The 14,611-nt window shown below is 31.0% G+C and overlaps 1 protein-coding gene across 1 annotated transcript; it reads right to left on the bottom strand.

Moving 5' to 3' along the window:
• Window positions 1-263: 263 nt before the first annotated feature.
• On the bottom strand, window positions 264-10,604 carry LOC127705459 (uncharacterized). The gene is made up of 5 exons (XM_052209785.1): window positions 10,315-10,604; window positions 5,843-6,158; window positions 3,620-4,036; window positions 2,502-2,525; window positions 264-1,509 (listed from the first exon to the last, which is right to left on the bottom strand). Exons 2-5 carry the CDS (start codon window positions 6,148-6,150, stop codon window positions 1,434-1,436), a joined length of 825 nt encoding a protein of 274 aa, XP_052065745.1. The 5' UTR covers window positions 6,151-6,158; window positions 10,315-10,604; the 3' UTR covers window positions 264-1,433.
• Window positions 10,605-14,611: the final 4,007 nt, after the last annotated feature.

The raw sequence follows: 14,611 nt of genomic DNA, 5'->3' as shown, positions 1-14,611 counted from the left end.
AAAAAATGAATTTAAATTCACGTGAAATTGATGTGAGTGAAATTTGCCTGTGTAGGGACTTTCCGTTTTGAATTTTCCTCGGAGTTCAGTATTTTTGTGATTTTACTTTTCATTATTGTCTTCAAAATTATTTCAGACAAAACAAAACAGAAGTACAATTTGCAAAGATAATTGATTTCTGCATTTTGTATCGGTATTGTGTGTCAATGGTTATGTCGTGTAAAGTAATATAGGCTTGCAGGTTCGAATACTTGTTTGTGAGTTAATATTTAATGTTCATGAAGTTAAAAGTACAGACAGTGGAATAAAACATGCATTTCCCTTAAATACCCTTTCAAAAATCGAAATTTCATATTTTAATCGGGCGAAGTCCTTGGAAAAAAATAAATGTTCTCGAGTGAAAAAATCTTCATATCTTCTGCATGCAAGGGATCTACTTGTACAATATTCTCATTTATATTGAATTACCTTTTTTTGAATGTTAACCTATTACTTTTTAATATATGTCTGACTTAATGCATCTTTATATCTCTTGGCCATTTCAGCAGAGATGGTTATGTTCCAAATACATTATATACCACTTTTTTTTTCATATATAGTAATTAGTGTTGTCAACGGTTAATCGATTAACCAGTTAACCGTCTGAAGGACCGAATATCGAATACCAAAAACGCTAACCGGTTTACCGGACTCTTTTTTCAGTTTTAGTAGATTTGATATAAATATGTATTGAAATCATTTATAATTTTGTTCAATTTAAAAATTATCGTCGTGGTAATTAAATTGACAGATCAATTATCTAGTATATTGATTATTATCGTCAACATAATTTTTGAGAATATCTAATTTCTCTATTTCCATTAACAGATCACAGGCCTCTGCCTCAGCATTGTGGTCCATATGATACGGAACAATTTCTTTGGTCATTGTTTAAAAACATAAGTATTAAAATTAATTAGAACTTAGACAACTTGTGTATCATCACGGGGCAAGATCTTAAGTAAACATGATTAATTAGTATACATGTTTTTAAAAAGTAATTTGAAATCAGTAATCCGATTAAATTTCCCGATTTACTTCATTATTTATTTTTTTGGGGTCAAATATTACGTAAGAAAAAATTAAAGAATCATCATCATTATCAATTCGACGAGATCAAGAAGGGTTTTATTTTTCAGTCTGAAGTTATTACAAACGTCATAGTAATCCACGGAGTATTGGATTATTAAAAGTAAAACTGTGCCAGGACTCCCCAAAGACAAGCCTTATAATGCCAAAGGACAAACTTCTACTCATTGTATAACAAAAACGTACATTTGAAGGGTACCATAGAAAGGACCTTCAAACATCAATTTAAACTACCGATTAACCGGTTAATCGGTCGAACGATTATCCGAGTAACCGGTTAGGCAAATATGTTCGAATTGACAACACTAAGAGTAATCAATAATCTTGTCTCTAATGGTTCTGTTCCTTATTTCACTTTCACTGTCATAATTCATATCTAACCTGAAATTAATTAAAATATAAATTTTATTGAAAACAATTAATTGAGTTTTAAAATTTTCTGTTGATTATAGATATATTGTGCAGTACTTTATTATGACTAACTTTAATAGTTTAATCATTGGGTCTTTATTGGAAAGCTTCATCTGACATAGATGGTTTTAGACTAGTTTGACTTTCGTGCCAATATATTTTATGTTTAAACGAAATGAAGACAAGTGATTATTATAATGCATGTATATCATTTGCTTACAATTTATTGTCATACATTGAAAACGACACTCAATATTAACAAGATGTATTGTCAACTAACTTTTTCAGACGAATTAGCACTTTTTTTTCTAAAAGTATAAGTGTATGTTTTGTGTGCACGAGCACTGCGAACATTGATTACTTTCTTTGTAGTTAATAATTTTTTGTTTTTTTAGTTGTTTTAAAGTGGCATACGTTGCTGTCATGCGACAATGAAGCATATGAATTATTTTTTTTTACTTCCGTATCAACAGATATATATTGTTCCGGGTTAAATTAATCCCTTGTATAGATAGATATATAATTTTTTTTATTTTAAAGTACAACTTTGAACATATACATGAAATACAATACATTACTTTAAACATATGCAGTCAATGAACATGATTGTATATTTATACCAATCAGCCTTTAGAGGCTTATGATGCACTATCATTTATGTACGAAATATTATATATCAAATACCAAAATATATACCAAATCGGACTCAATAATTGTCTGAATCAGTAGCCATTGAAAATATTAACCGTTGCTGATCATCGTATATTCACTTATTTACATTAATAATCACGTGATATATATTAATGATTGGTTGAGGATTTAGAGCGTCAAACGTCAATTCCATGGAATAAAGATATAAAGCTGATGCAATTCAAATCATCGAACATTTCTATAAATTATTGTGTTGTGTGTCGTCTCTTCCACTTTTTTTTATAAAGGCTATTGAAGTACCACTTACTTACCAATTGCTTGTGGAATAAAGAGAGCTAAAATAAAAGAGTGTAATCAGTGATTATTCGGGTAGTTATTTCAGTAACTTTCAATTTTATTTTTATTGTTATCTATCATAAACCATAATAAAACTTTTACAAATTTAGTTATAAGAAAAAGAAAACGCGATGATACCTGCAAGTAAACAAATATATCATTTCAAATAATTTGAGTAAAAAACGTCAAATGAAACGAAAATAAATTGAGACATATTTTTTTTTATTGTGTATATTGTATTTACTTTCACTTTTGTAAAATTGTTTTTTGCTGAACATATATCACTTTTTCCGTTATTGTATAAGTGCCGTCTCTTTCACTTTTTTGTATTGAGGCCATTAATGACGACTAACTTAACTATTGCTCGTGGTATAATGAAATTATGCTGTACATATTAACAAATAGTCTTGATAATCTATTATAAATAACAATACAGACCAATAACAAATTTATTTTTGCCACAAAAATGGGAAGATGTTGATAATTTCAAGTAAACACTTCATACCACATGTTCTTTTATCTATCATTTTAAATAATTCGAGAAATATTTCTGTTTTTATGCATATATTGTCTGTATAAATTTATTTGTTTAATGGTTCGATTGCTGAACACATCGATGACAAATGCACTGAATTAAGGCGACATTAATTCACCGATGTTTATATCTCGATTAGGCAGTGACGAAATAAGGTACATAATACAAAAAACATAATAAGTTAAGCACTGGCACATCGAATAGAATCCGTTTTTCGGCCTTAGATTATACAATTCGTGATTGTGATCGTAACATTTAAATAAATCTTCTGGTCCCCAAACGTAAACAACACATAAACCAGATCAGCAAAGGTATAAAAGAGGGGCGAAATATAACAAATAAATTTCAAACGACGTATCTGGTGCATTCAATTAATTTCAATATCTAGCAATCTTGTTTTTTTAAATATGCATTACAATTTTGCGAAAGTCTATTTACAGAATAATTGAAAGAAAAAAACTTCATCTGATTATTTATAAAATTTGGAAACCTTTAAACGTGTACAGCTCTAATATTTATATTTAGATCTCCCTATTTGAAATCAATCATTTTTCATACCTATTATTGTTTCGCAGTTTTATAATTTCGTAATCCTGGAAAAAATCATGTAAGGCCAGGAATGATTGTATTATCGGCGGGACAGGGAGTAGGTTAATCCTTGTCTTGATCTCTGCCCCTCTTGATGCTTTTACAAGCTGCTGTCTAATGCTTTTCCTACATATTATTGATAAAGATATTGGTCCTGTATCTATGTTGTCAACAAAATCTTGAAATTGGTCTTTACAATTTTGAACATCTAGTTTTCTATATCTTCCACAGATCTCAATGCTTGATGTATCAAGTTTTGCGATTTTGTCAGTACTGAACCATTTTTCACTTTCTACCTGCCAACCGCATCGAATGAGACATTCGGCCGTTTCAAACAATCCTGTTTGTAGTAAATTGAGTAAAACGGATTCATTTGAACGATCTTTGCTGTAAAAGATAACAAAAATCATCATTAATGTTAAAAAATACAATTATAATGGAGTAGAAAGTATATAGTGTTTTGATTTAATACGTAATCAATCCGCACACAATAAAATATCAAAGGCAAACATATTAATGTTTTATATGCATTGTGATTGGAAAGATTTACGGTAGAACGGAAAAAAGTAGTTTTTTCCCTATTTATACCCTGACTTTGTTCATATAAACTCCATATTTTTGTACATTCAAACTGGTTTTTTGAACAAGCCTATGCTCAAATTTATGTTTTAGTAGTTTAAAGAGTGGCGAAAGATATCAAAGGGACATCCAAACTCATAAATCGAAAATAAACTGACAAAGGCATGTAAAAAATAAGTAATAAGACAAAAAGACAAATATAGCTAAAATGTGTAGCTAGAACTAGCAGGCACTATTCATCATTTTCGTGCAAACTTAAAATGTTAAACAGGAAAACAATATCCACTAGCTAAGTCATTTTAATAATTGTTTGCATATTTATCTTCGTCGATATGTGTTGTAATTTTAACAGTATATTGCAAACATTTTTTGCAATTTTTTGTTATGATATCAAAATATAAAATCGGTCACTTTGTTTTAGACATCGTGTTTTTGTTAAGAATTGTGCTACTTATATTGGCTATCTACTCATACAATAAAATCTTCAAATAATATCAATTATACCTTTGACGAATTGATAAATATTTTTAAAAGTTTGTCATACGTTTGATTATAATTAAGAAGATGTGGTATGAGTGGTACCATCCAAGTCACAATGTATAAAAAGTAACATTTTTATTGGTCTTCAATGAGGCGACTTTTTTTCACACCGAAAAGCATGCTATAAAGGGCCACAAAAAGACAAGTATAAAACAATTCAAACAGGAAGACAAACGGTCTCATCTATATCAAAACCTAGTAACGTGAAACACCTATGAACCATACCAACAAAAGACAACCACTGTACAACTTGTTCCTGGCTTAGGATAGGTGCATAAAATAAACAGAGGGTTTAACCGTTTTGACACCAAAGTCCACCCTAACCTGAGACAGGAGTGTAACATTACATCATGAAAAGATACACTATAAAATATCAATTAAGATGGCTTAACTAAAAGAGACGTTTAAAAAAGGTTATTTTTATTTTACCAAATAAATAATAAGTGAAAATTTATCGTCCTTTCAAAATCTTATCAAAGGTGGTAGATATTAAAAATAGAGGGACGAAAATAACACAAAATAAGTAAACATTGAATTACAGAAATGCATTACAAATTTTGTCAATAGGTCAAATCAACACGAACGTACGATTTGAGTGTATTCGCAGTTACTGAAAGCTAGTGAAAATCCAAAAACAATTAATATTGAAACATCATGCAACAGAGACTAAACTCAATTAAAACAGTTCCCAGGGATTAAGTGTTTTAGCGCCATGGACAGTCAAAGAAAACAGCATTGTGCAATGCCAAAATTAAAGTATCGACAGGCAGTTAGTTTGAGGTAATTTGAAATTCAAATTATAGAATGTTTTTAACATTAAATTTTGTGAATAAGAACAGACTATTGACATGTATTCGTCAATTAGACAAAACAAGATAAAAATAGCACAATCATACATACAGCGTTCTATGAGAGACATGTATTAACACATAAAAAAAAGCGCGCTCTCAATACTTATGCAACTAAAACTGTTATGCGTGTATAAACTTTGTCGAATTATAATATTTCTAATCTGTTGTGTATAAAAACTACACGGGAAGACAAACGTACAATAATTATCTAAAATCAACTAACCTCTCTACAATTAAATTTGTTGACCATTCAAACATTTCCTTTTGGAACGGTATAAACATGTCTTTCTTTAGATCTTGAACTGGAGTTAAATCACACCCTCCACTAACAAAAAGATTGAATGAGGACAAATCAACTACAACTTTTTGACAATATGGATCGTTTAGGTCATCCCAGATAGAATAATTGTTTCTTATATCGTGTATCATACTCTTCATCAAAACATCCAGTGGTTTTTCTCCAGTAATTGATGGACAATTAAGGTCTGCACCGAATTCAACGAGTTTATTAATTATTTCATCCCTATCCATCGTATTCTCTACAAATACACACATATTCATACACTGTTAATATTTACATTTACTTATTGGAAATAAATCAATAAATTGTGAGATGTCGTATGCTTGCTCTGTTTTGTCCATTTATTTGTTTCTTTGTGACAGATGGTATGTCACTGCTGAGAAATGATTAATTGACAGATCGACAGTTGAAATTATATGTTAGTCATATTTTCTAGAAAAATAGACGTCCATCTATGTCAATATGGAGGACGAGATCAAGATAAGATGTAAAGCTTTTAGTTTTGCTTATATTCCTAATTGCAAGTTGAGTTTGATATATGCCATGCTAGTACTCACTGAAATGTGGGCTTGTGAGTGAAATCATCAATAAACATGAAAAGGAAATTCAAGAAATTAAAAATCTGTTTTTTCCCTTTTCTCTAAAAGAAGTTGTATCAGTTTTGCTTGACATAAGTACAAAAAAAAATGGTGCACAATTGGAAACTTTTGAAATAAAAACTGTAAACCAAAAAAACTAATCACTACAAAGACACGTAATTTCCAGACGGGTTGTTATGATGGGCATACAAGAGAAAAAACGTTTTAATTTTTAGTTCAGTTTAGAATTCACTTCAAAAATTGCAGGCAGAAATGAAAAATGTTTTGAATAATCAATCTCATATTTATATACCTATATGGAGTTATTTTCTTTCAGAACGATAGGTCATTCTTTCGATGAATCAACCCGGACGATACCATGTTTCAATGAAATATGCTACAAGGCATAAAATAATGTCCTGTGTGAGGTCATTATTTTCCTTGATAAAAATGCAAACTATAATTTACTTCAAAATTAAATTCATCTGAATGTTTTATGTTGCCGACTAGGGAATTTATTTTTTTAAAGTTCAATCTATGATAGGTGCAACTGATCAAATGATCATCTAATAAAATATTCTTATATTCTATTGAATAACATTCACGTACCTGACAATGGGGTCGGAATGGGGGGAGGGTATATAGTTATATCCTGATTATCTGTTAAAAAAATATATATTCCTATTCAAAAGAAAATCATTCTAAATATTTCATTCAATTCAATTAAAATTGTTGAAAAAATATTCACTTTTCCGCGATATAAATGGCATTACAGATAGACAAAAACATTGCACCCCTCCCCCTTTTTCATAAACTAAGTTGGTACAATAAATTACTTACAAAGTGTCTTGTATTCTTCATACACCGTTATCGGATGGTAACAAATCATTTGTGTCTTACTTCATGCAGTTACAGTAATATTTTTATTGTGTATGGATAATAATTTCTAAGGTTTATATCTAGATTATTGAGTGAGTTTTATTTCACATTCTAAATGAGCCGTAGTTCTTATTAGACATTTTTGAAAAGTCATCTACACAGACACTTACACCGACACCGACACCGACACCTACACTGACTACAATAGGGACCGTATCAAAATGTCAAAACATACTGAATGAATGACCTCGTAAAACTTGGTTGCAGATATCAAAAAAATACATTCTGTATTTTTTCAATATGATTTTTTATTCGGAATCGGAGCTAGAAACACCGAATGCTCTCATTAGTTTTGGATTATTTTAAGTAATAAATTTGTGACATTCCATCTGTTTTTTTTTAATTGTCTCCTTTTGCAACCAATCAAACGGAATACAGTTTTGTGGTAGAATATACAATTGGCGAATTGAATTTCTAGAAAGCATTCGGAACATAAATAAAGTATCTTATTTCTTATGAAGCAAGCAAATATATTTTTAACAATATAAATCAACAGGTCTTAGGATTTGTAATGGACGTTTCGGTGACTCGGTATAAAATAAAAACGGTTGTAGTGTAAATTCCACCAAAAATAAAATGCCAAAAGTAAAATATAACTGCTAAAAGTTAAAATAAAATGCAAAATGTAATAAAAAAGAATCAAAAATTACAAAAAAACAAAAATTTCCCAAAACTAAACATAAAGATAAAATGTAGAACCCCACCCCCCTCTTTACAAAAAAAAATATATATATCAACGTTATATTTGACAACGCGCAGCAACACCAGTGTTGAATTGTGAAGTGAAAGTTCTTTATAAGATTTTTTTTAATTTTATACCCAGGTATAATAAACTGCTACTTCGAGCGCAGTTGGATACGACCGCAGAGGTCCAATCCTGAACAGTTGGGGCAAAAATGGAAACAATATTCAAGCTTGATACAGGTCTGAATTTGGATTGTAATTAAATATTTGACACATTATAGGTTTCTGACACAGAATAAATGTAGTCAAAGAACTTGAAATTGGTTATATGATTTGAATTTATATTCAATTGAAAATGTCTTGCTGTTGTGCAATACACTGTGCTGTTGCGCAATACTTAGTAAATCTGTTTTCAAACTATATACAAAAAATTAGCAAAATAAATTGTGACCCCCATTTTTTTTTTTGAAAATTGATAATTTCTTAAATCTTGAGGAAAAAAAATTGACCCCCCCCCCCCCCAAAAAAACTGTTTTTTTTTCTCCCCTGAACGGTTTGGGCAATTACCCCCAAAATGAATCCCAAACTTCTACTGGTGGTATTGAACCTTGTGGTATAATTTCAGAGCAATCAAAATACTTATACACAAGTTATTGTCCTTAAACTAGAAAAATGCTTGTTTTGGGCCTCTTGTTGGCCCCTAATTCCTAAACGGTTGAGACCATCATCCCCAAAAACAATCCCAACCTTTCTTTTGTAGTATTGAACCTTTTGGTCAAATTTCATAGAGATCCATACACTTAAACTAAAGTTATTGTCCGGAAACCAAATGTCTTCGGACGACGACGACGTGATAGCAATATACGAACGCAAATTTTTTGCGGTCGTATAAAAATTAGTAAAGGCTTAGTGTTATCAGGGGTGTACGGAATTTTACAATGCATTTTCAACACCGGTGTAAAATTCCGTACCGCCCTGATTACACAAAGATAACACATACTAAAATACGTTCTGTTTCACGCTATAAAAGACTTTACACATTCTTGTTTCTGATTGAAGTTTTACTAATTTACACAAAGCCCCCCCCCCCTTTTTTTTCCAAAGTACAATATTAAGATCGGTCAATTCTCAGCTACTAAACAGTGCTAATAAAGTAGCAAATCATTCAAAATAAAAGTATTATACAGTATTTAAAATGTAAGATTAGATAAAAAAATATATAATATAAATGCCTGTGGTCGTTGTACATATTGAGATGACCCCTTCTCAAAAAGGTTACCTGTAGGCATAGGCGTAGGTGTAAGCGTCGGTATCGAATAGTTTTCGAAAATGTCTATTAAAACCTGAACGCATTAGAAAGGAATATCCAACTTTAGTGTGGTCGGTGAAATAGGATTCTAAATTTTGCAAATCTTTTTAAAAAATAATATTTTTTTGACGGTATATAAGTCAGATAATGCATATTTTAAGGTTTTTCTAGTCGTAGAACACACCTCGGGATGTCAGGATTGCCCAAAGAAAGACCTCCCTACGGTCGGTCTTTCATTTGACCAATTCTGGCACTCCTCGGTGTGTTCTACGACAAGAAAAACCTTAAAATATGCATTATCCATAACATAAGTTATTGTTATACATTGTTCTCTCTCAAGTACACATATATAAGTGAGAGAGAAAAAAACAAATTTGTCTGACATAGTTTGTTCATACATTGTTTCCAATACAATTTTTGTTTTGTCGAAAGGAATACATTTTTCTTTTTCAAATTTGATTGATTTTTGTTGGTATTTTAAATGTTCTTTTCTTGAGGAAGGATATTTTGTTCAAATGATACCTTTATTTAGAAATATGACTTTTTGAATGTGAATGAATTCAACACATCAGATCTCCATGAAAACTTAAATGCAATTTAGACTGTACAAATCCGTAATCGGGAACTAATCATTAATGCATTTTCCTGTAAATAAATCTGCAATAAGTTTTTTAAACCTGCAGACATACCTAAAGCTGAGAGATTGCGAAAATGATAAATAAATAATAATAATACTGGCTGTGATAAAAAGTATTTTTTCCCTTCACAAACCAGTATTTTCAATTTGTCAATACTCTAGAAAATCTATTTCAATTAACAAACCAGAAACTGTCTTACACACATTTTTCTATAGAACTTGCGTGTATAAAATTTCAATATCTTACTTAAAATACAGGCATAATGCAACGCAGTTCTTTTTGTGTTGTCTGTAAAATTTACATCCCCTCCGTGCTTCAATATCTTCTCTACCAGGAGTATATTTTTCTTTACAGTAACTTCAATTAAATTTGATACATGTCCTTTAAAGTCATTTGGAGATGCCCCTTTATCCAAAAGCAGACATACAAAATTAACCCAGGGTTTGCTCCTACTCCGTAATAATCTATTTCTTACGGCAAAATGTAAACAAAATCTGTCATTACATGATTTTGGATCGGCACCTGCTTGTAAGAGATCTTCTATAAACGCATCGGAACCTGCAAATTAAAACAAACAACAGCCTTGAAGACATTGTGCGATTATAATTGCAACAGAATTTATATACAATATTTCATGCCTTCAACAGTTTTACAGGTGTCATTACAAGCTGGTTGGTGTTCATTGGCTATCTGTGTTACAGATGCTTACAGTTTTGTTCAAATAGTCATAACCACAGTCCTATCACCTTTTGCGCGATTGAAACATCAAGGAATAAGAATTATCTTGTAATTTGTACTTTGATGATATCTCTATCTTTAAAAAGTGCCGAATTCTTTGTATCATAAAAGGATGCTGATATAAAATGTAAGCAGTTTATCCAACAGTTTTAAGCGAACAATATATAAATAATTCATGGCGGTCGTAGATTTGTTTTTATTCAATTATGGGTGGGGTATTTATGCGTCTTCCTAAAGTGTCGAATAAATAATATATGTGTAGCTCAAAGAAAAAACTTACCTGAGTGACTGAACGTTATTAAGGCTGTGTTTCCTGAATTATCTTGTAAATTGACATCTGATCCATTTTGAATCAGCTCAAGTACAATTTCTCTGGATGCATCATAATATATTTTTGATGGAGAATCGAATTCCATTTCATCGCGGTCATCAATTGGATCACGAGAACACGTCTGAATGGCTAAAAACAATGCAGATCGTCCGGACTTGTCGACCATATCTACATGTATACCTCTTCCAAGCAATAGTTTAACCAATTGCAGTTTCTTTTCTTTAAGAAAGGTAAAGTACTAACAGTTAGACAGACAGACAGACAGACAGATAGACAATAATTTCTTTATGTATTCTGTAATTGTACATAAATTAGCCCATTAGTTTTTCTTGTTTGATTTGCTTCACATTTGTTATGTCGTGGCCATTTACAAATGTAAAGATGACTACGCGGTATGGACTTTGCTCATTTTTGAAGGCCGTACGATGGCACACAGTTGTGAATGTCTGTGTCATTTGGTCTCTTGTGGAGATTTGTTGTATTGGTTATCTACCACATCATCTTTTTTTTTTACAAATAGAAGATATTTGATTTTTTTAGTGTAGTTCTAGTTCAACCAATATCTGACGTAAGTGGAAGAACGTTTAAGCTATCATACACATGATTGACCGAGAATCAATTTGTGTATTTGCCTTGCAAACCGACCATTTTGACAATAGTAGGCATATTAGTTGAGTTGAGCTGTTACACCGTTGTATAATAGAAGATTTGTGAAATAAAAAACATGTTTGATAGTGAACTTTTTTAATGTTCCTGTCTTTAGTCAGTCGATGGTTTTCGTTGTAAATTTCGTTTTCATTAAAATATTAAAGCGATTAGGCATACATCATAATGTTGTTTCTTTTGTTTCAATTGCCTTACACGTTGTTATGCCGAGTCAAACACATTTAAACCAATTTTGATCTGAAAAGCTCCTACAATATATTCTAAAGTTGTATTTTCGAAGTTAAAATTATACTTCGGTGTTTAATGACCTGCTAAGACTACAAACCCGTTCCCTTTTCATGAATGTGACGTACCTAATTAGACTATTTACCGGGTGTGCGATAACATGATCAACACGACGGGTGCCACATGTGGAGCGGGATTTTCTTATTCTTCCGGAGTACCTGAGATCACCTCCAGTTTCTGGTGAAGTTTGTGTTGTTTAGTCCTTAGTTTATATCTATGTTGTGTCTCGTGTACTATTATTTGTCTGTTTATATTTTTCTTTTATAGCCATGGCGTTTTCAGTTTATTTTCGATCGATGAGTTTGGATGTTCCTCTAGATCTGGTATCTGTCGCCCCTCTTTTGCCCCAGCTGTTCAAATGTCAGTAAATTTTATGTTTTCATTAAACATTACATTGGACATAAGGAAGACACGTATAAATGAGGCCATCTATTGAAGCAATTCCAGAATTTAAGGCCTTATTTACATGATAAGTAAGAACGATATACCCACATAAAAGAGTACTTTGAACACATTTCATATATATAGTAATGAATATATCAATATAGCACACTGATTCAAGATGACACTTGCACAAAATAGCTCTTGTTCAAGACTCTGACTACATTGCATGAATTTAACATGATAGATATATTAGGAAAGATAGAATATAAAAAGGTGCATTTTAAAACCATGTATCAAAACAGATAATAACATCCATGCTAAAATAGATAATAGACAAATATAAGTCGACAAAATACAACAGAAAAACCAATCAATGAAAACATATTTGAAACATAATTAGCTGTGGTAAATGTACAATTTTCCGCCGAGTGGATTGTCTGGTGCAATTCTATCTTCCTTCGCGTTGCACATGGCTAGTTAAAACTGATGATAAATCATATTCGGTATTACCACAGGTAAAAAATACAAGATTGTAGTAGCGACAAGTAGAACATATACACGGACACCGTTCACTCAAATATTTAATGATATTAAGAAAATTGTTATTTACATCATAGGTATCACTGGTGGTAAGCGGATGGTCGTAACGTAAATGTAAGGTTAGCCAAAAATGGGAGACAACTCTGGAGGTCAGTTTTTCTTTTCCGATTTTCGTGCAGTAAAAGTTTTATTTGAACCAAACCGCTTGTCTCATACATACTTATCGTCAGTGCGTTGATATTGAAATAAAATTTGATACATAAAAACATTCCAATTTTCGTAAAATAGTAATTCAAAAATTCGAGCATGATGGTCGTAACTTAAACAACAAAAATGTTGAGGGTGGTCGTAACGTAAATTGTGATGGTAGTCACTCTTTATTAAATAGGACCGAATAAGGCAAGTCAAGAGTTTTAAACGTGTCTTTTATTATATAAATATATCATTTGATATATTTGTGAAGTTTTTTTATTTTTACATACAACGTATAATAAAGCAATTGCGGTCCGTGTAACACTTATCAATTCAAAATTTTAAAAAGTTTTAAAATATTAGGTTTTTATTGGAATTTTTATTAAAGTTTTGAAATATCAAAATTCCTAATTTTTTAAATGTTTTGGACCGAATAAGGCAAGTCAACAGTTTTAAACGTGTCTTTTATTATATGAATATAATATATGATATATTTGTGAAGTTGTTTTCACCAAATAATAAAAACTAAAAGGGGTGAAGAGAGGGGTACCTGTAAAGTGCGAAACGGAAGAAATTGGAACGAATCGGACGAAACAATACAAAATGAAATGAACAGTCACTGTTACTTAAAATATAATGTATAAAATTAACCAAGAGGCAAATAGTTGTAGGCGATTAAATTCAATAACAAAATAAATTTCTCAAAAGTTGAGAATTCATTTTAAAACGAGAAACACAGCTCTGGTTATTATCATTCTTAGTAAGGAATAAAAAGGCACGAAATGTATCAAATCATTTTTAATTACAAAATAAATTATTTTAATAAAAGGTGTTTTTAACAAATTGGACATCACATGAGATAACAGTATCTTGATTTTTTTTCTTTAGATTTTGCATCTATTGAAAAGATCAACTTTTTTAAAACTATTTGAGGATGTACCAACTAAGTGGAATTTTAAAAAAAATCTACAATTTAAAATTGATACTTTAAGTCGAAAGAGCATTAGTAAGGTATCAAAATAAGCTAAAAATATTGATAGGTTATGGACGTCGTTATCGAGACTAGACCATACCCGCGACATCGCGGGTCCGTACCTGAATTAAAGAACATACGCCTAATTTTTAGCCTGTATTTTTAGAAGTTGTATTGTCATTTGGTAAAGTCAAGCTGATTATAAGCTGCTCAAATTTTCCCTGTACAATGACAAAGTTCAGGTAGGATTATTACCCGTTGTTATAGCAAATCCTGAATACGACTATTGGTACCATGCCAAATTGCCTTCGTTGAAATTATGCAAACATCCCGTAGAGCAAATAACACGGATGATTAATATCAAAGCCGTGTTCTCAGCGACACGTACATGCAGGTCATAAATTAATTTGTTGAATGAAATCAAATCGGTAACT

This window comes from Mytilus californianus, unplaced genomic scaffold, assembly GCF_021869535.1.
Source record: "Mytilus californianus isolate M0D057914Y unplaced genomic scaffold, xbMytCali1.0.p SCAF_6, whole genome shotgun sequence".
NCBI classification, from domain to species: domain Eukaryota; kingdom Metazoa; phylum Mollusca; class Bivalvia; order Mytilida; family Mytilidae; genus Mytilus; species Mytilus californianus.
This window is presented reverse-complemented; position numbering and strand designations above follow the sequence as displayed.

What these genes read in the sequence shown, in the direction of transcription:
- LOC127705459 (XM_052209785.1), bottom strand. Translation starts at nt 6,150, where the DNA reads ATGGATAGGGATGAAATAATTAATAAACTCGTTGAATTCGGTGCAGAC. An exon ending in ACAAATTTAATTGTAGAGAG is followed by an intron (nt 4,037 to 5,842) that starts GTTAGTTGATTT and finishes TATCTTTTACAG; the next exon opens with CAAAGATCGTTCAAATGAAT. An exon ending in AAACTGCGAAACAATAATAG is followed by an intron (nt 2,526 to 3,619) that starts GTATGAAAAATG and finishes CTTTTATTTTAG; the next exon opens with CTCTCTTTATTCCACAAGCA.